This window comes from Rhinatrema bivittatum, chromosome 3 (assembly GCF_901001135.1).
Source record: "Rhinatrema bivittatum chromosome 3, aRhiBiv1.1, whole genome shotgun sequence".
Classification (NCBI taxonomy): Eukaryota; Metazoa; Chordata; class Amphibia; order Gymnophiona; family Rhinatrematidae; genus Rhinatrema; species Rhinatrema bivittatum.
In genome coordinates, this window is record NC_042617.1 from 500,268,560 (window position 1) to 500,296,434 (window position 27,875).

General features: G+C 47.1%; 1 protein-coding gene across 1 annotated transcript in view; it reads right to left on the minus strand.

Annotated features, from left to right (window-relative positions):
- The window catches only part of LOC115088139 (DNA replication licensing factor MCM3-like), an 86,937-nt gene extending 59,527 nt beyond the window's left edge, over window positions 1-27,410 (minus strand). Inside the window, exons 1-5 of the mRNA XM_029596116.1 lie at window positions 27,160-27,410; window positions 25,934-26,046; window positions 19,674-19,882; window positions 7,543-7,673; window positions 5,626-5,864 (exon numbers count right to left, since the gene is read on the minus strand). Coding sequence (XP_029451976.1) covers window positions 5,626-5,864; window positions 7,543-7,673; window positions 19,674-19,882; window positions 25,934-26,046; window positions 27,160-27,237 — 770 coding nt within the window. The 5' untranslated portion in view covers window positions 27,238-27,410. The remainder of the gene's footprint in view (window positions 1-5,625; window positions 5,865-7,542; window positions 7,674-19,673; window positions 19,883-25,933; window positions 26,047-27,159) is intronic.
- Between the last annotated feature and the right edge of the window lie 465 nt (window positions 27,411-27,875).

The following is a 27,875-nucleotide window of genomic DNA, read 5'->3' on the forward strand; positions in this document are numbered from 1 at the left end:
ATTGGGAGGATTTTCCATGTCTAGCATCCTGGCCCGTGGACTCTCTGCCTGGGCGATAACCTCCACGAAAGGACTGTTGATGCCCAGAGGCCAGCCTGGACCCCGAAGGAGCTGAAGACCTACCAGTGCTAAATCTGCGAGAGTCCCGAAATCGAGCTTGAGGGGGAAAAACCTTCCCTGAAGGTTTCCTATCCTCCGAAAGCTGGTTGCCCTTGAACTCCCCAAGCAATTTTACCAATTGATCCAGGTCCTCCCTGAAGAGAAGCCTGTCCTTAAAAGGGAGGTTACAGAGCTGAGACTTGGAAGATAAATCTGCTGACCAATTCCGCAACCAGAGGAGTCTACGAGCCGTGACAGCGGATACCATACTACGCGCTGAGGTCCGAACCAAATCATACAAAGCGCCTGCAACATAGGCAACACCTGCCTCCAACTGCACGGCCTGCAAGGGCCCACCACCATCAGCACGCGGATGCCGCCTGGACCCAACAAAGGCAGGCTCTCTGCATGAGGCTGGCACAAATAACTGCCCGGAGACTCAGCGCGGAGACCTCAAAGACTCGCTTAAGCTGAATGGCCAGCTTGCGGTCCTGTATGTCCTTCTGCGCAGCAGCGCTGGCCACGGGAATGGTGGTCTTCTTAGTCACGGCAGACACCTCCGTGTCCACCTTGGGTACCCTCAGATGATCCAAAACATCTTGCGAAAGGGGATAAATTTTGCCATCGCTCTACCCACTTTCAAAATCGCTTCTGGCGAGTCCCACTCCCAGGTCATCAGCTTGTGGACCTTCTTTGGCAACGGGAACCAAGTCACCAGTCCCCAAATCCCATTCAGGACTGGGTTAACTCTTTCTCTTCTTGCAACACCTTGATCCCCAGGACCTCCAAGATCTGGGGGGTGAGAGGCTGGAGCTCCTCCTGCTTAAACAAGCGCACCACGCTGGGATCATCATCTTCCGAGGGTGGCAGCTCATCTGGGTCCGGGTCGTTCTGGTTCCCATCACCCTTCTCATGGGTGAGCCCCGGATCCTGATCTACTCCGGTGACTGTGGTATCTCCGAGCAGGAACGGCAGCCTATCCTCGACTCGGGCCCCCTGCCGAACCCCTGAAGGTTGCTGAAGGTCCGGAGGCCCTGTGGATACCTGCTTGGGTGGAGGCTCCAACAGAATGTCCGGCCATGCTGCTCTCTTCAGTATCGCCTGTTTCCTTGCCAGGAATGCCTGGTGCAGCAGCAGCAGCACAAACTCAGGACAGAACTCCCGAGTCGTCACCCCCCCCCCCCTCAGCTGAGGGGGGTCCAGTAGCACAAAGTCATCCCCAAAGGAGCAAACCTGCTCTACAAGGGATAGCATGGGAGGGGCGTCCTCCTCCTGTGACCTCCGCTGCGAGCCCTCCTCCTCTGCTGCGGGATGCATTGGCCCTGAGGAACGAAGCCCCTGCCTGCCAGGCCTCTCTCCCAATGACGTTCCCTCCTGCCCTGAAGTACAGGCCGCACAGAGGGAAAAAGAATCCAGGGCCTGTGATGCCGTGACACACGCACATCATGTCGGCATTTTTACTTGGGGCGCCATGAGCCGACCCGCCCAGCCACACAGTCGTCAACAAAGGGGTAAATTTCAGGTCGAGGAGCCAAAAATAAACAATTCCTTGCAGGCATGAAAATGGACCCTATAAGCCATCCATAACCGGGTCCATGTCCTCCTGATTAGACTCCTCCTGCAGAATAATTATGCCTAATTCCACAAGGTCATAGGGGATCAAGGGTCCCAATTCTTCTCTGTGGAACAGCTGAATCACTTTGGGATCAACCCCTTCCACAGCCGGGAGTTTCCCCTACTCCGCATTTAGATCCAGGGAAGGATCTGCCTCCGGGGAACCTCCGCCAGACAGGCTCCCATGCTCAGAATAGTCAGAGGAGTCATCCTTAGTCGCTCCCTGCGCAGGCAGGACGCCGAACCCTGGTAGCCATAGAAGTCCCTGAAAGCCTGGACCTCTTCTTGGGCAGCAGACCTTCTGACGCTCCTTGTTCGGAAATGTGCCGCCCCGTGGTTTTTCCAGGTCAAATAAGCCCCGTGCAGTAAGAGGACGAAATCAGAAGAAAAAGTCCTCTGACTGCCCCACACCCAGGCCTCCTCGGGGGCTCTGTGCCAGAAAACGTGGTGGTGGGTGGGGGTGGGGGAGATCCCTCCCCCCTGCAGCAGTCTCTGTAGCAGCCGCAAAGGAATACAAAATGGTCACCATTTCCGCACTCACCAGGAACACATCGGCCACTTCCCCCGACGCAGCTAAAGACCTCCCAGGCCCACACTGCTGAGTCACATCCGCCGCGGTCGCTCCCTATGTGCCCTCTCTCCCAGAGAGACATTGGTAACACTGTCCGGAACACGAGAGACGTGTGCACATCTCTCCACATGCGGTGCATGGCAACCATGTGGCATGCTGTGGCCCTGCGCTGACCACACAGCAGACACCTGAAGCACAACACCAGCAGCAGCCGCTGGAGCAAAGCCCCTATCAAAGGCAGCTGTGTGCAAACGTCACCAACCAGGAAAGCAAATAAAGTTACAAAAAAAAGAGAAGTTTATCAAAAGAACAAGAAAATAAAGAACTTCCCTGAAGCGAAGATTGGCAGCATGCTCTGCTAGTGCTCCTGGAGGTGGTTACTGGATCCACCAGCTTCCTGCCTCCCGGCATGAAAAAATTGAGCACCAAGGGTCCCCGACCCCTTGCTTGTCCACCTCAAACCAGGAGGGATGGCCCCACCAGGACCTATCAACCTCCTGGGAGGGAATTCTCTGGTCTAATTATTATTATGATTTTTTTTTTAAATAAAAAGGATACTCTCCAGGAAGCTGCAGTAGGCCACATGAGGAGGAAGACCCTCAGAGGGAGTGAGAGAACCAGGACACCTGGCTTTTCCTCCCCCTGGAAACAAGGGTCGAGCCTGGCCAGGGATATCCAACCCCCTGTTCACCCTGCTTGACCAGAGAGATGGCCTATGAAGGTGCCTAACACCTCTAGAAGCTCCAGTATTTTTTTTTTAAATTTTCTGTTTATTAACTTCTTTTTTCAATTATACATTTGTATACATTTGAAAAGAAAATAATGACATTCCACAACATACATAACCTCTTAAATCTTTTAAAGAAAATACAATATTGTCATAAATATCCATAGCCCTCTATACCATACGGGAGACCCACCACAAAAGACGACTTATTTATACTTAAGAGGAAAAAGAAAAACAATTACAATTGATTGAAAGTGCTGGATCCTGAAACGGTTTCTAATTCAGAGAACTTTTACCCACATATTATGAGGTTATACAGGCTCTAATACGGGACTACTCTCCAGCAAAACAGAAGATCTATCTTTTATAAAATTTACCCAACTGAGAAGGCTGGAAAAAAGTGTAAGTTAAATCTTTAAACCTAACCACACACTTGCACGGAAATTTCAGAAAAAATATCACTTCCAATTGTATTACACTAGATCTCAGCTCCAAGAATTGCTTCGTTCTTAACTGTGTCTCTTTGGATAAATCTGGAAAGATCTGTACTTTCATTCCCATGAATAATTCTCGCTGATTTCGAAAGTATACTTTGAGCACCCAGTCTCTGTCGGAATCTAATTAAAAGGAAATAACCAGAGTTGCTGGCTGGGCCTCTTCTTCACTTGACGATTCAAAGATCTCTGAGAGATTCAATGGGGATAACTGTTGTAACTCTTTACCTTCAACAGGTATTTGTTTTCTTGAAGGAAGGTAAAAAATCTTTGAGAATGGTGGTAAAGTTGCTTGAGGTATTTTCAGAACTTCTAATGCATTCTTTGTCCACATCTCTGTTGGGGACACTGGTTCTTCTTTGGGAAGTTAATTAATCTTAGATTTCTGCCTGTCTGCTGAGTATCCAATTTTCCAACTTCCTTAAAAGATACAAATTATCCTTCATCAGGTCTTGACACTGACTTTTCATATCCCCATAATTTGCTTTCAAATAAGTCCACTTCCCGTTTATTTTCTACTTGCTTCTCCTTCAATTTCTGTAGTTGAACCTCCATTTGCCCCACTTTCTTTACTATTGGGCTAATTTGTGCCATTACATTACTATTCAATGTCTCTATTGCCTTCCATATTGTTTCTAAAGGTAAAGACTTCAGGTCTTACCATTGGAGTCAGTTCCAGTCCAGATTCGCATGGTGTTTCTTCTTTAAGTTCTCCTCTGCTTCGCCCCAATATTAGCTCCTATAGAACCTTTATGTGGGTCTTCCCCTTCCAGCCCGATTTCTCCTGGTGTCGCCGCTCTGGTCAGAGCTACCTCCATTCCTTGCAGGACCCCCTCCCTGATGTCATCTGAGAGTGACTCCAGATGAGTCAGGTTGGCTGTCTGACTCACCACCGGATTTTCAGGGGCTATTCTCTCGGCCGGGGATAATGATGTCAAGGAGTCATGGAGGATGCCGGATGTCTGCACGTCTCCTCGGCGTTCCTCCTGCGATTCTTCACCCGGCAAGCCATTTCGTCTGAGGAAATGGGCGTCCATCTGCCCTCGAATAGTACCCGGCGATGAGGCTTCCAAAACCAGCCTCTCGCGGGCCCTCCACTTTCGCCCCGAATGAGGCATTTAGGAAAAATTCTGAAGGTAAGTGAAGAGAGAGTCGCCATACGTCCTCACCCTAGCGTGCCATCTTGGATCTCCCAGTCTTCTTTTCTTTAACTTCACTACACTAATCCAAGTTTACTTTTTTTTTTTTTTTAAATCTAACAGACTGCAGGTTTGCACCTCCATCTTCTGGAGACAGAGAAATATTGAAGGACTGCAGGTGGCACACCTCTGTCCCATCTGCTGGAAGGGAGGCAAAACCCAGGAGAGTCTGGACTGATCTGCATACATATTACAGTTTACACTGGAGGCAGTGCATGCAAATGCCTCTCTTACATATTTATTGTGGTTAGATGTGCCCCAAGGGTGCCAACTTTCAGACGAGATGTTAAGCCCAAGCTCCCACCCACTGACTGGATATTTAAAAAAAAATCCTACACTGTTTTTCAGTAGAGGAGAAAGAACGGTAATCTCATATCTGTGCTCAACTGCAACACAAGCAATAAAGCGAGGCCTTCAGAAATTAGCTACCCAAGAAGACCTGTACAAAGAGTCTGATCAGGCTCTTCCCCTCTTATAAGGTATTCCTCGTTAAACTCCGAGCACTGTTATATTGAATGCACACCAGTTCAGGCTCTGCTTGGGCAAAACACTCTCCAGAGTTTTCAGTTAAACTGAACCTGCTTCAGCCCATGGTGTTGCTGCTTATGGAGACAGGGTGGGAGGCAGGAAGCTCAGCAGCCACAGCAGCTTGGGTTTTCCTTCCCAATTAAGCCTCCCACCTCCTCCAGCACCAGCTCAACCATTGCATGTATGCTTCTTTTGCAGATAGACAAGGACTGCAAATGTTTGGCACAAAGTGTACCCTCGAACCAGCCAGAGGAGCAACAGTAGGGACACCCTACAGAATCAAATGATCCACAGATGATGGGTTGACAATTGAGCCCCGATCTCCTGCCTGGCTCATTCCTCTTAGAAAGTTCCAATAAATACAGGAACAGGAGAGAATAACAATCCTCTTACCTGAATGTGCCAGAGGTGTAGCCTCCCTTTTTCCCAGGCAGGCAGCGATATGTCCCAATCACCTGCACTCGGTCCCCCGGTTTCACCTTATCCACGAGGTCGTCATCGAGAATGATGTCCACAGAGCGTGGCAGCTGTCCTGCGGGTGCCTTCTCCGGCATCTCCTGAATGGTGATAGTTTGGTGATCCTTGTATAAGGACAAGCCAAACTCTGTCTCCAGGGGGTTGTTCTCTTCATCCTACAGAAGCACAAGAGTTTTTTTTATTAAACCAAGAAAAAAAATTATTCTTATTTTATTTATTTATTTATTTAACGTCTCTTTTATACCGATATCCGTTCGCACATCGCATGGGTTCACAAAAAGCAAAAACATTTGGGTGGGGCCCTTACAGATAACAGATAATTAGAATAATACAAATTAACTTTTGGGAGGAGCCCTTGACAGAAACATGAGTAAATAAAAGACAAAGCACTTTAAAAATACACACAGCTACAAGAAATGGGTAAGACACTACATATCAAATCAACTCAATCATGGGACAGCAATAGTGATCTTAAACAAAATCTAAGAACTTAAAAAAGAATCTCAATCATCCAGTGGAAGCTAAAGTTCGTACATTAACAAAACAACTTACAGTCCCTGAAATCACAATCATATCAGGGGTGCAGCATAAAAGCATGCCATCCAAATTTAAAATGCAGTTGAATAAGCAACCATTAACATCTCAACATCCGAGGAATACAGAGTTCACAAGACCTATTTAATCCCTAATCGCTCCTTGCGAAAATGCTCTTCTGGCACCAGGGAGAGACCCTCTCCTAGCTTTGCCTTGCCATGTCAATTCTGTTCCAGTCGTGCCCTTCCAGCTCTGGAAAGGAGACATCACTACAGAATCCTGTGGATGTACCATCATTGAAATGTGCATATCTATCCGAGACACAAGAAAACACATTTTCAGTTGCAGGCCCCTTACTATGGAACTCCATTCCCCAATATCTGAGAGCGGGGACCTGTTTGGCAACTGTTGAAAAAACGTCTTCAAAGCATTGCTATTTGTTTGGGCTTTTGGGTAGCAAGGTTAGAGATACTGAATGTAGGGCTTCCAAGTGTGCTCCACGTTGAGCCCCAGTTTAAAATTTTTACAGTACCTGCCTAAAAGCTGTGGCATAAATAGGTTTTTGTGATTGTGCAGCGCGACTGATATTAGGGCCTGTGCTGGTTTGATTAAGATAGCTATAACATGTGCCATGCGTGTTTATTCTCTGTTTTGGTCGGTATATCTGTTTATCATTTTGATTCTTTAATACACCGCATAGAGCTTTACATATTGCACTTTAGAAATAAATGAATCTCCTTGCAGCATGAGCAGCACAGATGCATCCACGTGCGGGGGTGCAGAACAAAGCTGCAAACGTTATCGCCTGTATTCTACCCAACAATGCTGGGAAGAGGCTGTGATCAAATCCTAGCACCACTGCCTCAGAGGTCTGGCTACATAACAGCATGCGGAGCTTGGTAGCATCAGTGTGCCACAACACATGTGGCATCAGTGCAGGCCTCATGTGTGCCTGGGACAGCAGGGACAGTGGCAAGTCATTTGGGTGATGTACATAGACCTCCGGAAGGGAGGCAGGCAGTATATGCAGCCCGAGTTATTCATCTTATTACAAGCAGTGCTGAGGGTCAACCCTGGAGGCAGCCTGAAAGCCAGCCAAAACAGCTTCTCCCAGTTATAGCCAGAAATGGCCTGGGGTGACCTATGAAACACCCTCAAGGCAAAGAAGAAAGTGACAAGGATTAAAAAGGAAGAATAAATGTTCGATCACCTAACGTGCAGGGTCTGGGGAGATGCTTTAGAGGTCAGTGTGCCTCCGAGTCTTTGTGTCTGAATGCCTGTCCCACAACCTTGGCTCACCTTAGTAGGATATACTGCACTAGAGGGGAAGGCTTCCAGGCTGGTCATGTCTGTGTAGCGCCGTTCAATGGTCTTCTGGGTGGCAGGGCAGTAATGGACACTGCGAACAATCTTAGGTCGCACCAAAGAACCTAGCAACACAAAGTGAAGGGAAAAATACTTCAATGGAAAGCCCTGTTAAGTAATACCAGCAAACATGTTTCCCATGCTATTCAAATGCAAGACACGAAAAGCTAATGCAAGGGTGACCTGTGACCCTATCCTAACCTCACCCTAGTCTTTCAGGAGCAGAATACCAAAACATTTCTAAAGCGGATGAAAAACTTCATGCAGGACTCTACCTACCCACCCCAAGGGCCAGGACTGGTAACATAGCAATTACTAATTTGATAGGTAACAGACTCTGAAACAAAAGTTATTTTATTTGGAAAGCAATTTTTGTCTCCACTTAAAAGGAAAATTGGTTCTTACCTGCTAATTTTCATTCCTGGAATACCATAGATCAGTCCAGACTCCTGGGTTCTGCCTCCCTTCCAACAGATGGCGAAAGAGAAAATTTTACCAAACACTGGCATAACACCTGGTGTGTCACCTGCAGTCCCTCAGTATTGACCTGTACCCAAGCCAAGATTCATCCTATAACAATTATAACGAAATAGACAACAGCTTCCCACAACGAGCAGGAGGAAAAGCGGAATCCCGCTCTCGAAAAATCTGTTTGCAATTCCAAACCAGAACAACCTGAAATCCTGAGCAGTTGAGCAGTTCTGCCGCCTATATACACAATAGGAATACAACAGAAATACAAGCAGACTCTTCTCCTCACGCGGGGTGAAACTCCTGACTGATCTGTGGTATTCCAGGAACGAAAATTAGCAAGTAAGAACCAATTTTCCTTTCCTGTTCATACCCAGATCAGTCCAGACTCCTGAGATGTACCCAAGCTTCCCTAATTATGGTAGGATTGCGAGAGTCCCGCTCGAAGAACGCTCTCACTGAAACCCCTGGATATCCAAACGAGAATGTCTGGCGAAAGCATTCAACGACTTTCAAGTAGTCACCCAACAAATTTCTTGCGGTGACACCTGCTGGCACTCGGCCCAAGAAGCTGCCTGTGACCGAACTGAGTGAGCTCTCAATCCCACCGGGATAGGATGCCCCTTACAGATAAAAGCCGAGCGTATTGCCTCCTTCAACGACCTTGCTATCGTGAACTTTGAAGCCTTCTGCCCTTTCTTAGGCCCACTCCATAGCACAAAGAGATGGTCAATCACCCTGAAGTTATTGGTGAACTTGAAGTAATGCATCAAAGAAAGCTTCACATCCAAAGAAAAAAAAAATTTGCAGGTCTCTAGCATGCAGAGCTGATGCATCCAAATCTGGGAAAGCCGGGAGTTCTACTGTCTGATTCAGATGGAACACTGACACAACCTTCGGGAGAAAAGAGGGTACCATCCACAAAGAGATCCCAGAATCCGAGATCTTCAGAAAAGGATCTCTACACAACAAACCTTGTAGTTCTGAAATTCTTCTGGCCAAACAAACTGCTACCAAAAAAAAACACCTTCAAAGTAAGATCATTTACTGTTGCCCTTTTTAAATGCTCAAAGGGTGCCACTCACATCCTTCTTAGGACTAAATTAAGATTCCATGAGGGACATATTTTCTGCACTAGAGGACATAGATGTTTTGCTCCTCGAAGGAAGCAAATCACATCCAGGTGAGCAGCCAAGGACATTCCATATATTTTGCTCGAACCAAAGCCGCAACCTGAAACTTAAGAGAGTTAAAGGCCAAGCCTTTCACCAATACTTTCTGCAAAAAGGCTAGGATATGAACTATCAAGGCCTGAGTAGATCTTACTCCCTGACCAGTACACCAGGCCCTCACATAGGACAAGGAAGTGGAAGTCTTTCTAGCCTGCAACAAAGTGGAAATGACATCCTCTGGATATCCTCTCTCTCAAACGCCAAGCCGCAAGACAAAAGCAATCTACCTGATCCGAAAATATTGGACCCCGACGAAGAAGCTTCAGCAAATGGATGAGCTGCAGCAGACTGTCCACCGCCAGGTGGACTAGGTCCGTGAACCTCAGGTGACGTGGCCACTCCGAGGCCACGGAGGGAGCACGTAAAGAAAGATCCCTCATCGCCAAGGTAGGACCAGGGCATCAACTCCTTCTGCTCAGTGCTCTCTTCTGTGACTGAAGAAACGGGGCACCTTAGCATTCCTGTGCGAAGCCATCAAGTCCAGGCAGGGAGTACACCACCTGTGACACAAAAGAGTCATTGCCGCCTCCAACAGCGCCCACTTCCCAGGATCCCTCTTCTGGCAACTAACAAAATCTGCTTGAACACTGTCCACCCCGCTATGTGAGACGCTGCTAGCAGCACTAGATGCTGTTCCACCTAGAGAAGACTCCTGAGCTTCCTGGGCCACCACCTGACTCTTGGTTCCCCCTTGTCGGTTTATATAAGCTACCGTGGTTGCGTTGTCGGACAAGATGTGCAATGAGTGGCCGCTTTACAGACGCAGAAAAGCAAGTATCGTGAACCCCACCACCTTCATCTCCAAATGACTGCTAGACCAGGCTACCTCTTCCTTGGACCTTGTCCCTGGGCCAACTGATTCTGGCAAACTGCCCCCCAGATGGAAAGGCTGGCATGAGTTGCAGAGCGGACCTCCAAGTCCGCTCTGCAACTTAGATGATCCTGGCCAAGCCTCCATGAAAGACTGGACTTGGCAGACTCCTCGAGTGACAGCGGAAGATGAAACTGTTTCAACAAAGGATTCCATCAGGAAAGGAGAGACCTCTGCAGAGGCTTCATTGTACACAAAGGCCCAAGTAACTAACTCCAACATCGAGGCCATAAAGCCCAATACTTTGAAGGTAATCCCAGACCCTGGGCACTGCCGTATCCAGTCCGCGTACCTGCTTCCGCAGCTCGAGAATGCAACCTTCAGCAAGAAAAGATTTCCTAACCCGGTGTCGAGGCACGCGGTCAAAAACCCCAGAACCTGAGACTGGGTGAGAAGACTTTTTGCCAGATTCACCATCCAGCCTAGAGACCTCAACTGCTGTAAGACCTGTGCCACTGCTTGAGTACAGAGGGCTTCCAACTTCGCCCGAATGAGCCAGTCGTCCAGATATGGATGAACCAAAATGCCCTTCTTCCTGAGTGTCACTGCCACAACTACCATCACCTTAGTAAATGTATGTGGCGCCATTGCCAGACCGAATGGCAGAGCACAAAACTGAAAAGGTTTCCCTCGAGGACCATGAATCGCAGAAACCACTGGTGATCCGGGCAGACTGCTTCGTGCAGGTACGCCTTGGTCAAGTCTAGAGAAGCCAGGAACTCTCCTTTGCGCACTGCTGCGATCACTGAATGCAGAGTTTCCATTCAAAAAGGAGGAACCCTGAGAGACAGATTCACTTTCTTTAAATCCAAAATGGGACTGAAGGACCCTTCCTTCTTTGGCACCACAAAATATATGGAATATTTTCCCATCTTTTGTTTCCCCATAGGAACGGGAACTATGGCCCCCAACTCTTGCAACCGCTCCATGGTGCCTTAGACCACCTTTCTCTTTCTGAACGGAGTGCAAGGGGAAACCATAAACAAGTCCCGCAGTGGATGAGAGAATTCTAACACATAGTCATCTCTTATTACGCTGAGGACCCACTGGTCTGTCATGATTTTGGTCCATTCCTTGTACAACAGAGTCATATGCCCTCCAAAAGGAGGAAGAGAGAGTGGACCAGCCTCACTTCATTGTGAGGACTTTGCTCTGCCAGAGCCCTGGTCAAGACTTTCTCTGCTCGGTTTTCTGCCCCCTCGAAAGGGCTGGTTCCAGGGTTGCTGCCTCCCAGTGCCTTGTCTCTGAACTCCTACCAAGGGCCTACACTCTGATGAAACCTTCTAGTCACCCAAAACTAGAAAGGCCCCTATCTTCTTTTTTTTTTTTTTTTTTTTTTATTTAAAATTTTTATTGGCACATTGTATAATAAACACTACAGTATCATGAATTGATGTCAAAACAATTAAACATTGAACAATAAACTATAAAGAAAATATTTGAGTGCCTCCATTTTATTATACCCCCACTCCACCCCCCCTTGTTCCCTAGTACTCCCATCCCCTCCCTCCCCCGCTAAATAGTATCGCTACATAGACAGTGTGGATCGACACTTCCAATCCTACTACACAGCACAACCTATCTTCCCTCTCATATTCCCCTGAGATCTTCTCAAAACTACCTCCGGTAACCCCAGCCCCGGGTCAGTCCTCCATTAGCTGTGAGGTACATCTCCTCAGTCCCAGTGTCACATCACACTCACAAGTCCTTATACCAACGGAGATAGGGTTCCCAAATCGAAACATGTTTCTCCATCTTATCGAGTTGTTGTGCCCGAAGATAATGCCAGCAGTGCATCTGCCAAAGTCTATGTGACATAGTATTCACCGTCGGTACCCCAGTGGACCGCCACCAAGCCGCCACCTCCTGTCGTGCCGCACAAAGGATATGATGAATTAAAGTCCGTTTCAACGCATTCCATGAGTCCGGGTATGCGGACAGCAGGCATACTGCTGGTATCAGTACCAAGCTGATGTTCAGCATTTGATGTATCATAGCCTGTACCTGTCTCCAAAAAGGCACAAGCTTGGGACAACTCCACCATACATGAATAAAAGTCCCCTCGTGACCACAGTGCCTCCAGCACTGCGCCCCTTGGGTGGGGTAGATTTTATGTAACTTAACGGGTGTGAGATACCATCTGGTCAGCACTTTATAGTTAGTTTCCAATATATTCGCCGAAATGGAATGTCGTAGCAAAAATCCAAAACATTGCTTCCATTGCGTAGCAGACCAGTTGAGTTGCAATTCCCCTTCCCACTCCCGCTGATAACGAGCTGTCGAGCCCTCTGAAGCCCCCAACCAAATGTAGATATTGGAAATATTCCCCTTCAGGCCCGCAGAGGCACAGCACATAGCTTCAAAGGACGTTTTGTCTCTAAGCACATCATCCCGCTGGGGTAAGTCCAACATACAATGCCTTAGTTGTAAATAATAATAAGACTCTGTCTCAGGTAGGCCATAGTGGATTTGTAAGTCCCGAAAAGTTCTCAGTTGTTTATCCTTTATCAATTGTCCAAAATACCAGAGTCCCCATTTCCCCCATCGATCTTCCGGTCCACCCGCACCCAGGACCCACTGATTAGACTTATATAGACCAATGGGCAACAGGGGTGAGACCAGGAACGACCCGGTTAGGCGCACTCTGGACTTCTGCCATAGCCTTAGTGTCACCTGCGTGAATGGATTAACCGTGGGCGCAATCTTGGTTGTCCTAGGCATCCCCCATACTTGATGCGATAATGGCACCCCGTTTCCCGTCTCTTGTTCAATCTTGGCCCATTGTTTCAATTCCTTTCCCCCCACCCATTCCGGTAGCACCCGTAATTGGGCGGCAGAATAGTACTTGCCAAAATCCGGAACCGCCAGTCCCCCCTCCTCCCGGGCTTTGTGGAGGACCTGTCTAGTAATGCGGGGTGGCCGCCTTTTCCAAATAAAGTGAAATATCCTAGTATGTAATCTTTTCAGAAAAGTAGTGGGTAGTTCTATGGGTAGGGTCTGAAAAAAATAAAGCCAACGCGGGAGCACCGTCATTTTAATGGTGGCCACCCTCCCCAACCAAGAGAGCCGGTAGGGGCTCCAAATCTCTAGATCCCTTGCTGTTTTTAGCATCAAAGGTACATAATTTAAGGAAAACAACTGTTTCCAGTCTTCAGTGAGCGTAATACCTAGATATTTTAAGCCCTTGATGGCCCATTTAAATGGAAAATGGGCTTGTATGCCAAGTCTCTGGGCTTCCGTAAGCGTAAGGTTCAAGATTTCCGTTTTTGTCATATTGACCTTGAATCCCGATATAGTACTAAAGCCCTCCATTTCCCGTACCAAAATGGGCAAAGTCAACTGTGGTTGTGCAATAGCAAATAAGATGTCATCTGCAAATAGTGAGATCTTATACTGAACTCCCCCACTCGCTATACCTCTAATATCCTGATTTTGGCGCACCCTGGCCGCAAAGGGTTCCATGAACAGTGCAAAAAGCAGCGGAGACAGGGGACACCCTTGTCGAGTGCCTCGACCCAAGGCAAAACTAGGTGAGTAAGAGCCATTGATTTTTATGCAGGCCTGGGGAGACCTGTACATTGCTGCAAGCCAGGCCCGAAAATTGTCCCCTATCCCCACCTTCCGCAGCACTCCAAACAGGAAATCCCAGTCCACCCTATCGAATGCCTTTTCGGCATCAATTCCTATTAACACAGCCGGAGTGTTAGACTTTCGCGCAGTCCATATTAAGTTGACCACTTTTCTAATATTGTCTCCGGCTTGTCTACCCGGGATAAACCCCGCTTGATCCGGGTGTATCAGCTCCTGTATTACCATATTCAACCTATGGGCCAAGACCTTAGCCAGTATCTTCAGGTCCAAATTCAGGAGGGAGATGGGTCTATAGGAGCCACACACAGACTTATCCTTCCCCGGCTTAGGGATCACCGTAATGCCGGCCAGCTCCATAGTAGTGGGCAAGACGTGGGTAGTGAGCAAATCATTGTAAACTACCTGCAACCGGGGGATCAAAAGATCCTGAAATTTCTTGTAAAAAAGGCCAGTAAAGCCATCTAAACCGGGCGCTTTAAAGGGTTTGAGGTCTTTAATAGCATCAGAAATCTCCCCCTTGGTGATATGCATATCTAAAATTCGGGATTGGGTTGCTGTTAAAGTGGGCATCTGGGTCTCCTGCAAATAGGCCTCAATTCGCTCCGGTCGGACCCGAGGCCCCGCTGAATATAGCTCAGTGTAAAATTGGGCAAACCTATTCCGGATGCCTTCATTATCCAGTATACAGGTTCCCTTGGGGTCTTTAATTTTAAAGATCGTGCTCTGGGCTATCTGTTGTTTTAACTGCCTGGCCAGAAAGCGTCCCGGCTTATTCCCTTCTAGAAAGCGGAACCCCCGATTCCTGTCCAGCTTATCCAATATTTCACCGTCCAGTAAAATACGTAATTCATTTCGCTTTTTATCGAGATCTCTTAATGTGCGCCACCCTCCCCATTGTTTATGTTTCTTTTCCAAAATCTCAATAGCCCTGAGCAACTCCTCCCTTGTCTTCCTACTCTCCTTCTGTTTGGCCGCTGCTCTGGCGATTAGCTTTCCCCGTATTACAGCCTTAAAACAATCCCAGACCATCCGGGAGGCTACTTCACCATTGTCATTAATTTCAAAGTACTCCTGGATATCTTGTGAAAGCGTTTCACAGAAATGAGAATCCGCTAATAAACCATTATGCAGTCGCCAGTATTTAGTCCCAATTACCTCCTGCACCAAGCGAAATGTGCCCTGTACCTGTGCATGGTCAGACCATATTATATTACCAATCGTAGCCTCGCTACATCCCCGGTACCAGAGCTTACTCCCTAGCCACATGTCGATACGCGAGTATGTTCCATGCACTCTGGAATAAAAGGAGTAATCCCTTCCCCGTGGATGTTGTTGGCGCCAGATATCTACGAGACCCCAATGGTCCATCACCAGTTTAAGCCTGGCCCTATGCTCTTTACTCCCTCCCCCTGGCCACTGACTATGATCTAATTGAGGATTTAAAATAGTATTAAAGTCACCGCCCATTAGCAGGGACCCTTGAATGAACCCATCCAGGCCTTGTTCCAGTTGGGTGAAGAACGCCCCTTGGTTTTGGTTGGGAGCATAGATATTAAGCAAAGTTACCAGTATATTATCGAGTTTAGCCACCACCGCAAGGTATCTTCCTTGCTGATCTTTTTTACGGGCCAGGATTTCCACCTTAAGAGATTTAGCAAACAGAATACCCACCCCACCTGTCTTTTTCCCATCCCCATTAGATGCCAATAATATAGTGGGGAACTCCTTATCCCGGAGTAATTTCTCATCCTTTCTCAGTAAGTGCGTTTCCTGGACAAAATAAATGGAGGCCCGCTGCGCCTTAGCATCGTTAAAGAGCAACTGGCGTTTCCTCGGGTGATTCAGGCCTTTAACATTTAGGGATATAAGACGTAAATCAGCCATATTCAGGGAAGAAAAAGAAGAACTGGCTGCGTTTGATCCTGCCCTCCTCTGTGTCATCCGCCCCTCTTACTACCTTCTGTAGCGATGCATACATTCGTGCCCCATATCCTCCCCTATATCCCACCCTCCCCTCCCCCCCCCTACCATCCCCAACCATACTTAGTGAGGTATGCATCCTCACCCTCAATAATAGGGAGCAAGAACATCAACCCGTGTAGCATATATGAAACAACATGGTAACGACTTGAATTACAACTGCTTCTTAGAAACTTCCCCCGCCCTGTCCCGACCCCCCCCCTACACCATTGCCGCCATTTTCTGTATATGATCGTATGCTTCCCCCATGCTGCGCGGTATATAGATGGGCAAGAACTATGCCCTCTGGTGACACCGTATACCCTCCGCAGCAGAGGCACCCACCCTAGAACTCATTCCCTGCCCGAGCTTAGCAGCTCAAGTCTGCTGGATCAATCACTCTGCAGGTGACCCAGGTCCCTCCTTGGCGCCGTCCTGCCTTCGTAGGCGCTTTCCTCCTTTGCCCGCTCGTTGCCATCGGGGTCCCGGCCCTGTTCTTCCTGTTGGTTTTCCTACTTCCGATGCTTTTGGCTCGATGCCCCGCTGTCGTAGGAACTTTTCCGCTTCCCCTGGCTGCCGCGCTACACAGGTGTCTCCGCTAATGGTGAACAAGATGCCGAGCGGGTACAGCCATCTGTAGCGCACATTTTCAGCGCGCAATGCATCTGTGATAGCTTTCATCTCCCTGCGCTTCTGCAGGGTCACAGATGAGAGGTCATTGAATATCTGGATCGTCTCCCCCCGCCACTGCATCTGGCGAAGCGTGCGTGCCTTAGCCATAATAAGCTCCTTAACTGCAAATGTGTGCAGACAGGCGATAATATCTCTAGGTTTGTTGTTAGCAGGCTTACCTAGGGTACGGTGTGCTCTTTCAATTGCTATAGTCCGTGTATAGGGTTCCTGGGCCTCCATACTGAGCACCGCTTTGCAGATGGCCTGCACCAATTCTACATAGTCCATAGTCCCCTCCTGTTCTGGGATCCCCCTGATGCGTATGTTGCAGCGCCGCTGTCTATTCTCGAGATCCTCCATTTTGTTAAGTAGCTCTTCCCTGTCTTGCTGGAGAGATTGAATTTCTTTGGTATGCTGCATGAGAAGGGTGGCCTGTTCGTCGGAGCTCTGCTCCACCACGTGGATCCTTTCTCCCAGAGCATCCACCTCGGTCCGCAGCGCCCCGATGCTCTCTTTAATTTCAGCCTTCAGGGTTTGGATAATCTCCTTTTTTACCTCTTGCAGCCAGGCTCTAATGTCGTGCCCGTCTGCACTAGAACTGCCGCTAGCCTCCGCCGTCGATCCCGATGCTCGCGCTGTGCTGTCCGCCATTTTGCCTTCCTCCTCCCCCGGCGCCATCGACGGTCTCGCGGCAGTGCCTCCATAAGAAAACTCGGAGAGGTCTATGTTCTTGCGCCTCGTAGCCAGCCTGCTTACTCTCAGTCGGGGGCGCCTCGGGGCAGTGATGCGGGTCGTTTCGCCGTATTTTAGCACATTTATTCCCCGCAGCTACACGGAGCTAGGAGGCTACCCGTCCATGCGCTTCGGGTGACGTCACTTCCTCCGAAAGGCCCCTATCTTCTGATAGCCCTTTGGTCTCTCCAAGATGCTTCACAAGCTTCTCTAAGTCTTCGCCACACAGAAGCTTTCACTTGAAAGTTAATGCTCCTAAAACGAGACTTAGACCAAACACCTTCTGACCAGTTCCTTGACCAAAGAAGCCGTCTGGCAGAGACTGCAGACATAATTCTCGAAGAAGTTCTGATGATGTCATACAGGGTATCCGTGACACAAGCTGCTGCCTCAAAACGCAGATAGCTTTCTTGTAGCCTGCATTTGCTGAACCCAGCATAAACTTGCCTTCTGCATAAAGCTGCTGCACAGCAGCACAAATGCCAAGCGCAAAAACCTCAAATATCTTCTTGAGATGAATTTCCAACTTCCTGTTCTGCAAATCCTTCAGCGCCACTGAACCAGCCACAGGTATGGAGGTCTTCTTAGTGACCGCCAACAGCTCAAGCGTATCTTCAGTCAACGGATACAACTTCGCCATCGCCCGGCCTACCTTCAGGCCCATCTCTGGAGTGTCCCACTCCCTGACCATCAGCTTTTTCACTGACTTGTAAAAAGGGAAGACTTTCACTGGACCCTCAGGCCGTCCATGACTAGGTCCATTCCCTCTTCATCGGACTCCTCCTGAGGAACCTTGATCCATAGCTCCCTGGCTCCTTGAGAACATGAGGGATTAAGGGCCACAACTCTTTTTTATGGAAAAGATACACCACTTTTGGGTCATCCCCTTCAGCAACAGACACCTGGTTCAACCTTCCATCTGGGTCTGGCACATCCAGGCTACTGTCAGACACCGCTGGATCCGGAGTGGCAGATACCTGCGGAGCCCCGTCCCCTGCCTGGATCCATCCTCATCCCGTGGAACCGGACCCTTGGAACTTACAGGTCTTTTGCCAGGAACCAGACTTTAGAGCCCCTGAACCCGATCCAACTGCCTCCCAGCTGCCTTTCACGCCAAATATGCCTCACGCATGAGTAGGATGAACTCTGATGAAAACATTTGCGGGATCCTCTGATCCATACACAGAAGGATCCCCCTCATTGTCAGAATCAGGCTCCCTCCAGTTAGCAGAACCCTGCATTACCAGAGATAATGGGGGGGGATGGGGGGCGGAAATCCTCATACCCCCAAATCTGTCCTGAAGGGCCTTCAGCCCCTGACAACTTGGCTGCCTTTCCTGCACCAGCAGGGGAGGGGTGGCCAACTTCAAAGGCGTTCCAGCACCTGTCTTTTGTTTAGGCTGCCGCTCCGGCATGGCTTCTGCCGGCCGCAACGCATCCTCTCCACCAGAGAGGCATTGGGAACAAAGCCCAGAGTGGGAAAGCCGTATGAGCGGAAAGCACTGCCGTGCGCCATCTCCAAATGCTGCACCAACACGAAAGAAGCCCATCAGCATGGCAAACCCACTGCCGCACCGCACAGTCGACCAGCTCTGCCATCTGAGAACTCCCTTCCCAGCAACTATCTAGCAGTGCAAGGTCTCCCCGCAGCCATCCTGGCTGCTAAAACCCTGCCGCTCTCCACTCGCTTCCTTTTTTTTTTTTTTTTAACTGCCAAAAGCCATGAAGAAAACACCAAGGGTACTTCCCTGTGGCTCAAGAGCTGTGGGCCTCCAACTGTTCTCCTAGGGGGGAGGGAACTGGCCCTACCAGCTATACCCCCCCCCCCCCGCCAAAAGAGAGACAGGCCCTCTGCTCAATCTCCTCAATATCAGGGCCTAGCACCGAAAAGAATTATCTGAATTTCTTCCCCCACCCCCAGGGATTGCACCTCTACCATCTGCTGAAGACAGAGAAATACTGAGGGAATGCAGGTGGCACACCAGGTTATATGCCAAGGTCAGTGAAACTTTCTCTGTCTCCATCTGCTGGAAGGGAGGCAAAACTCAGGAGTCTGGACTGATCTGGATATGAACAGGAAATCTTTTACCGGGACACCAAGGTCTTATTCCTGAAACTCACATTCAACTGAAGTGCAGGATCTCCACCTAACTTTGGTAGTCTAACCCCCACCAAATGCCCAGGGTCAGACGGCCAGTCGCTGCAGGGGGAGCCCAGGAGCCCCTTATTTTATTCAAACAATTAAGCACATCTCACCAAACAAAGCAGTGCTGGCAAAAGCTTCATAGCAGAAACCAAGGTGGTCACGTAGGCAAAATGTTTTTTGATACCACAATTAGCCTTGGATTCTTACCATTGATGTGAAACAAGAAATTTAAGAACATCTCCCCTGTATCGCCTCCCTCCAGAATGTTTTCTGTATAACACACAGCCCCCATGTCCGGTTTTATATCTCCTATAGCTTTTGACTTTCTAACAGTCACCTGGGATTCTCCTGCCTCTTTTAAAATCCCATCCACCCCCTCCCCCAAACTCACATTTTGTGACAATTCCCTCTACGCAAACGACACAGCTGAGAAAGCGAGATGTTAAGGTGCGGGGGGTGACGTGCTTCGCCCCGAAGCTGCCCTCCAGGCCAACGTAGAACTCTTCATACTGTTTAGCATAGGTGGCATCAATGGAAGCCACGAAATCCTTCAGCGCACGCTGGAAGGCAACCAGCTCCTCGAAGGCATTGCTCAAGAGTCTGGTACAGGGACAAACACAAAACAGCCAGTGTCAATACAACAGAGTGGATTGCACCATCATGCCCCAAACTCAAACCTATTTTTCCCAGTTCTATCACCTATTCACTGAACACTGAAACCAAAAGGTCCCGATTGGAGGAAAGCACAAGGAAATTCTTGCCTGCTGATTGGTTCTCTCAGTGTTTCACCCTAACAGCCCAGATGCACCGTCTCTGGGCTATTACGTGGGAACGCAAAGAAGCTCGGACTCACTCCCATCCTGCAAAAGTCCAATGGTGCAGGACTACCAAATTCCACTCAGTCTCAATAGGAAAGGTTTACAGTGACTAGACAAATCTGCCTGCCTTTGTCTTTTAAGCTGGGGAACAGCCATATTTCTGCAGTGGGTTATCTGGATCCCGGCTGTCACTTCCCCCTTTTCTTATGAGGTTGTGGGAACTGGTATTTGTTCTAAGGTACGCTGTACTACAAGTACAGTAAGTAGTCAAGCAGCGGCATTTTGTACCATCAGACCACTCCAATTGGTACAAAGTGCCACTGCTTGACTAACTTACCGGTACAAACCATATGGCCACATAACACCCATCCTGCAATCTCTCCACTGGTTACCTGTCCAGCAGTGGGTCAGCTAAGGGAAGTCAACTTGGTGGATAAAACAGAGAATTTGTGTGTGCTGCCCCCTCATTCTGGAATACGTTTCTCAGAGATCTCAGTTCTATAAAAGACCTACTTCTGTTCAGGAAACAAAGATGTGACTCTTTACCCAAGTCTTTTAAAACTGGGCAGATACTATTTGATAATTTCAGAGTCATGTGGGAACCATTAGCATAGCTTTAGTGTTTTCCTACATGAAATGTTTCTTCACCCTATAGTATTCTGTATGTAATTGTTTTGTAAATTTTTCATTTTTTTTTATTAATTTTGTTTGCTTTGTATATTTTATTTTTTCTATTTTTTTTTATAGTTTTAACTGGTTTGTAGGGATTAGAGCCCTATTTTGTATTGTATTTATAGTTACTATATGCGTAGACACTAAATTCACTTCCCTTAGCTGATGGAAAAACTAAAAAGCCTTCAACCATCCCTTTATTTTTCATTTGTGCAGTGAAAGATATAATATCTTGTTGAAGGATATCCACCTCTTGTTTATGAGTGAAGGAGAAATTACTACTTACCTGATAATTTCCTTTTCTTTAATAGACAGGTTAATCCATGACCAGTGGATAATACATTTCTACAGCAGATGGAGACGAAGCAAGGCTGACGTCATGGTATACGTACCCCTGCACTGACATCAGCCTGCCATCCATTGTGAGAACTAGCCAGAGCGGTGTTAGCAGGGGAATGCCCTTCCTTAGATGATCCACTTGCAACCACCACTGCAGTTGGATGCTGATCTCTACCGGTAAATTAAGCCATATCGAGTAGTCCTGAGACTGTGGAATCCAAAGTTTTAGCAGTGTGCACTGAAGAGGACGTATATGCACCCTGTCATCAATCTGAGCACCTGTAGATAAGACCAACCATCGGGCATAGTGTTTCTATCAATAGTTGCACCTGCATCATCGGTTTCCAAATGCGGATCTCTAGCAAGAAAGAACACCGAGCTACTCCAGTCTCTGGGATGGCTGCAGATTGCTCTTGGCCACGTTTATCACCCAACCTAGTTCCTGTAGCAAAGACATCACCTTGCACGAGGCCTGAAGACTCTCTTTCATGCTCCTGGCCCGAATTAGTCAATCGTCTAAGTAAGGGTGGACCAGAATGCCATCCTCTCTCAACACTGTTGCTACCACCACCATAACCTTGGAGAAGGTTCTGGGTGTGGTGGCCAAACTGAAGGGTATTACTTGAAACTGATAATGTTGTCCCAAAACAGCAAAATGCAGAAAAACATTGATGCTCCAGCTGGATGGGAAAATGCAGATACTGCCATTATCACCAAGCATAAGGTTTCCATGTGGAAACAAGTCACTGGCAAATGATGGCTGACTCCCTTGAGATTCAGAATGGGGCGAAAGGAACTCTCCTTCTTGGCTACAACGAAATAAATGGAATATCAGCCCTTATTTTCTTGCGACATGAGCACTGGGATCACAGCCTGCAGGCTGAGGAGCCATGACAACGTACACTCCACTGCCTGTCTCTTCTGCAGAGAGCTGCAGAGAGACTCCATTAAAAAAATCCTGAGGAACACAGAGAAACTCCAGAGCATAGCTGTCTCTTATCACCTCCAGAACCCACTAGTCTGACGTGATCTTGATCCAACTTCAATTAAAAAAAAAAAAAAAAAAGAGGCAGGTGACATCTTATCTCCTGTTCCCGGGGCTGGGGCAACACATCCTCATTGAGGGGGTTGGGGGGCACCGCTGCTCAAGCCCACACCCCATCCGGGCTGCCTGGGACAAAGGACTGAAACCTACCCAAGGTCAAGCCCTCTGAGAAGACGCTCCTCTGCAGGATCAAAAACGTTTGAAACCTTTAGCTCAACCTCTCGCACCGAACAAGCGCAGTGTCTGTTTTTGATCCTCTGGTCACCAAGGAGCCTGGGACTCAGCCCGCTTATAGGCCATTTTTTTTCCAACTCAGTCCCAAAACAAGAGTGGCCCTTTAAAAGGCAATTTCGTAAGATTAGACTTTGAAATTTTTTCGCCAACCAATTCCTCAGTCATAGTCTGTGGAGAATACTGGCAGGCTGGTATCAGTGCAGAGGTTTATATACCGTGACGTCACCTTTGCTCGGTCTCCATCTGCTGGTAAAGGTGCATAAGAGACTGGTCATGGATTAACCTGTCCGAATGCTAAAGAATATATGTTAACATTGAACATATATCTTAGGCTTCCCCACCTTTCCTTGGGAATGTAGATAGATGGGTGGCTGGTGGGCGTGAGGATCGCCTGGTAACATGCCTACCTGGTGCAAAGGTGGCGGACCTCACGCATCACCTAGATTTTAGACAGTGCTGGGGAGGAGTCGGCTGTCGTGGTACATGTGGGCACCAACGACATAGGACAATGTGGGAGGGAGGTTCTGGAAGCCAAATTTAGGCTCTTAGGTAGAAAGCTTAAATCCAGAACCTCCAGGGTAGCATTCTCTGAAATGCTCCCTGTTCCACGCGCAGGTCACCAGAGGCAGGCAGAGCTCCAGAGTCTCAATGCATGGATGAGGCGATGGTGCAAGGAAGAGAGATTCAGTTTTGTTAGGAACTGGGGATCCTTTTGGGGGAAGGGTGGAGTCTCTTCTGAAGGGATGGGCTCCACCTTAACCAGGGTGGAATCAGGCTGCTGGCGCTAACCTTTAAAAAGGAGATAGAGCAGTTTTTAAACTAGAACAAAGGGGAAAGCAGACAATCGCTCAGCAGCGCATGGTTCGGAGGGAGGTATCTTCAAAGGATACTAATGAAGCATTAGAGTTAGGGGATCCCAACAGAGAGGTTCCAATAATAAGAACAGTAGTCCAAGTGCCTGTAATTAAAAACTCACCTGAGCTAAAAAATTCTAACTTATCCCTATCAATTAAAAAGCAGAATGAAAATACAAACAAAAAACAAACTTTGAAATGTTTGTATGCTAATGCCAGAAGTCTAAGAAGTAAGATGGGGGAATTAGAATGTATAGCAGTGAATGATGACAGACTTAATTGGCATCTCAGAGACATGGTGGAAAGAGGATAACCAATGGGACAGTGCTATACCGGGGTACAAATTATATCGCAATGACAGAGAGGAGCAGTCGGGAGGAGGTGTGGCGCTTTATGTCCGGGATGGCATAGAGTCCAACAGGATAAACATCCTGCTTGAGACTAAATGCAAAATTGAATCTTTATGGGTAGAAATTCCTTGTGTGTCGGGGAAGATTATAGGTGATAGGAGTATACTACCGTCCACCTGGTCAAGATGGTGAGATGGACAGTGAAATGCTAAGAGAAATTAGGGAAGCTAACCAAATTGGTAGTGCGGTAATAATGGGAGACTTCAATTACCCCAATATTGACTGTGTAAATGTATCATCGGGACACGCTAGAGAGATAACGTTCCTGGATGGAATAAATGGTAGCTTTATGGAGCAATTGGTTCAGGAACAGACGAGAGAGGGAGCAATTTTAGATCTAATTCTCAGTGGAGCACAGGATTTGGTGAGAGAGGTAATGGTGGTGGGGCCGCTTGGCAATAGTGATCATAATATGATCAAATTTGAATTAATGACTAGAAGAGGAACAGTATGCAAATCCACGGCTCTTGTGCTAAACTTTCAAAAGGGAAACTTTGATAAAATGAGAAGGGAGTGGGCAGTGGAGTGTCTCAGGGATCTGTATTGGGACCCTTACTTTTCAATATATTTATAAATGATCTGGAAAGAAATAAGAGTGAGATAATCAAATTTGCAGATGATACAAAATTGTTCAGAGTAGTTAAATCACAGGCAGATTGTGATAAATTGCAGGAATTATGACATTTTCCATTTTATTCACCATTCCCTTTCTAATAATTCCCAACAATGTGTTTGCTTTTCTGACTACCGCAGCACACTGAACTGACTATTTCAATGTGTTATCCACTATGACGTAACTGGAAAATTGGGCATCAAAATGGCAGATGAAATTTAATATGGATAAGTGCAAGGTGATGTATATAGGGAAAAATAACCCATGCTATAGTAACACAATGTTAGGTTCCATATTAGGTGCTACAACCCAAGAAAGATCTAGGCGTCATAGTGGATAACACATTGAAATCGTCAGTTCAGTGTGCTGCGGCAGTCAGAAAAGCAAACAGAATGCTGGGAATTATTAGAAAAGGGAATGGTGAATAAAACGGAAAATGTCATAATGCCTCTGTATTGCTCCATGGTGAGACCACACCTTGAATACTGTGTACAATTCTGGTCGCCGCATCTCAAAAAAGATATTATTGCGATGGAGAAGGTACAGAGAAGGGCTACCAAAATGATAAGGGGAATGGAACAGCTCCCCTATGAGGAAAGGCTAAAGAGGTTAGGACTTTTCAGCTTGGAGAAGAGACGGCTGAGGGGGGATATGATAGATGTGTTTAAAATCATGAGAGGCCTAGAACGGGTAGATGTGAATCAGTTATTTACTCTTTCGGATAATAGAAAGACTAGGGGGCACTCCATGAAGTTAGCATGGGGCACATTTAAAACTAATCGGAGAAAGTTCTTTTTTACTCAATGCACAATTAAACTCTGGAATTTGTTGCTAGAGGATGTGGTTAGTACAGTTAGTATAGCTGTGTTTAAAAAAAGGATTGGATAAGTTCTTGAAGGAGAAGACCATTACCTACTATTGATTAAGTTGACTTAGAAAATAGCCACTGCTATTACTAGCAACGGTAACATGGAATAGACTTAGTTTTTGGGTACTTGCCAGGTTCTTATGGCCTGGATTGGCCACTGTTGAAAACAGGATGCTGGGCTTGATAGACCCTTGGTCTGACTCAGTATGGCATGTTCTTATACCTCTGTATGGATACAAGTGAAGGGAAGAGGCTTATACATCCATATTTGAAGCCTCTCTTTAAACTGTAGGTCCAGTCATTTCATGATAACCTGCTTGTGATCATGGGGCAGTCACAAATCCACCTTTTCTGCTCTCCCCATTCAATTCTATGCCAAGCTCTCTCTAGATGCTTTACCAGAGTGCCAACTTTCCTATTTATTCCTGCAGACAAACTTAAAACAACCACAGTGAAGTTAATGGGAAACCAACTGGGGGTAGGGGTAACTAGCAAGGTCTGGCAGAGTTCTGAGATGTGCTAAATCACCCCCAAGAGAATGAAAGTTGGAGACTTGTAGGTGCTGTGGTACTTTTGTTACCCCTTTGCTTGTACTGGGGTCACAGCGTCTCATAACTGTGTTCGGCTGAAGTGAAATGAAAACAAGTTTGCACAGGAATAGGAAGAGGGAATATGCCCTGCCTGGGCATGTATCACTCTCCATGGTTTATCACAACCCTGCAACTGAACACCGACTAGTAACAGCACTTAATTCTTTTGTACCCCACTAGAGAGAGGGGAATCCCCCTTTATACTTACTGGCTGGCTCTCTTCTCGTTCTTTCTGCGAAGATCATTGATGTTTACAATGAGACGGTACAGATTGTCACTGATCATATCCCGCACTTTACTCTGATAAATCCCTTGATCTTCCTGCAACATAAACATTGGTCTTACTGTTAAAGATCTTAAGTCAATAGTCCTAAAAACGTAAACCATTCAGGCCACTGAGCAGTTTTGTATGAACCCTTGTTTCAAAAATCTTAGGAGGTACCCAAAAAAGTACACTGGAAAAATGCAAACACTATAATAAGCCTTATATTTTTGCCAGAAAAACTTTGCTGCAATGTGCCAATAAAGATGAAGATTAAGAGCCACAACTACAGATCCCTTAAAACAAGAGCGCTGTGTGTTAAGTGACTTGTCAATCAGCTGTACAGCACAGGCTGCAAAATCTTTTAGTTAAGAATGTGGAGCATGACCCGAGGCAAGGATATTTGTTTTTTAGTCACCAGTAAAATAAATAAATAAATAAATAAATAAATAAAAATAACGACAAACATCCCAGTTCTGTTTAAAAAAAAAACAGAAACCCGCCCATATTTTTTTTCATAGACTCATTTCGTAATGTCAACACAAATAAATAACTGGAGCAAACAGATTCTTAAAACGATCACCCCGTTACACTTTTCGAAACAAAATACTGCTACACAGGGACTGTTTTCTAAGAAATCTTTTCCCCCAAACGCAACACTAGTTTATAGGATATTGCAAGCGAAAGGACCCAATAAAGGCCCGAGAGATAACATTTTTGTATCAAGATGTCTAAAAATTATATTAACCAATACTTCACGTATATTAACCAATACTTCACGTATACGATCTACAGCGTGCTGTAACTTCTATTCAGCTTCTTGGAAGATCACTTAATCCAGTTTATAGCTAGGAAAGGAAAACTGAAGTAATGCGCTGATAATGTCCTTGTGCTAGTCACCTCACCCTGAGAAGCTGCTAAAAGGAGAAACTTTCCCGAGCCGCCCCACACCACTGCCTTCAAATGAACATGCATAAAACACATCGCAAGTATTAGTGATTTATGTATTTTAGCTCACGCCTTTTCATTGTAGCTCAAGGCGAGTTACATCCAGGTACTGTAGGTATTTTTAGTAATAAAATAACAACGAAGCACTGAAAACCCCGCCAACAGCTGATCCTGGACGCCCCTACACAACTTCACGAAGACATCACAGAACGGCCCCCAATCACCTCATCATCCAAGAAATCCAGATAATCTCTCTGTGCTTCTCGCATCTCCCGGTCATCTAACAAGGCTGTAGCGGCCATATTCGGAACTTCCCCTGTGCCTGTCCACCGAAAGAAAAGCAAAAAAAAAAAAGGTGCACACGCTCTGCTCTCCGACAATAAACTCTTTCTCCACGGTACAAAAGTGGCGCGAAATTCTCAGTTTCCCGCCAGCAAAGGTCGCCGTCGCCGGTCGTCTTAGCTTCCTATTGGGCGGCGGAGCAGAACCCTGTTGCGTGTCTTCACTGTAACACCCAATCGCGAAGGCGAATGGTACGCTAGCGTGGGGTCAAGCCAGCAAAACGTAAGCCACCCATCCACAAGAGGCTGACCGACGTAGGGGTTGTTATGCTTTTCTGACGGTATAAAGCTGCGAGCTCTTTACGTTTGGAAGTAATTAATTTAGATGTTCTTTGGTGTCCTGTAATTTTTTTTCTCAGGTGTTTCGCTGGGGTATTACGAGATACGGTAACTTCTAACAGTGTAGATGTATTTGTGTGTGCTTATTAAGCACGCAGCTACTCTCTCTGGGGGTCGGGAGTGGGCTGGGCTCACAGAGAGAGAGAGAGAGACTAGCCATAATGCCCTCACACTAGATATGTATTTATATCTTTATGCGAAGTCCACCTGAACGCACAAATCTCATCTTTGAGTGAGTTTCCTCACTCCGAAGGTCCTCA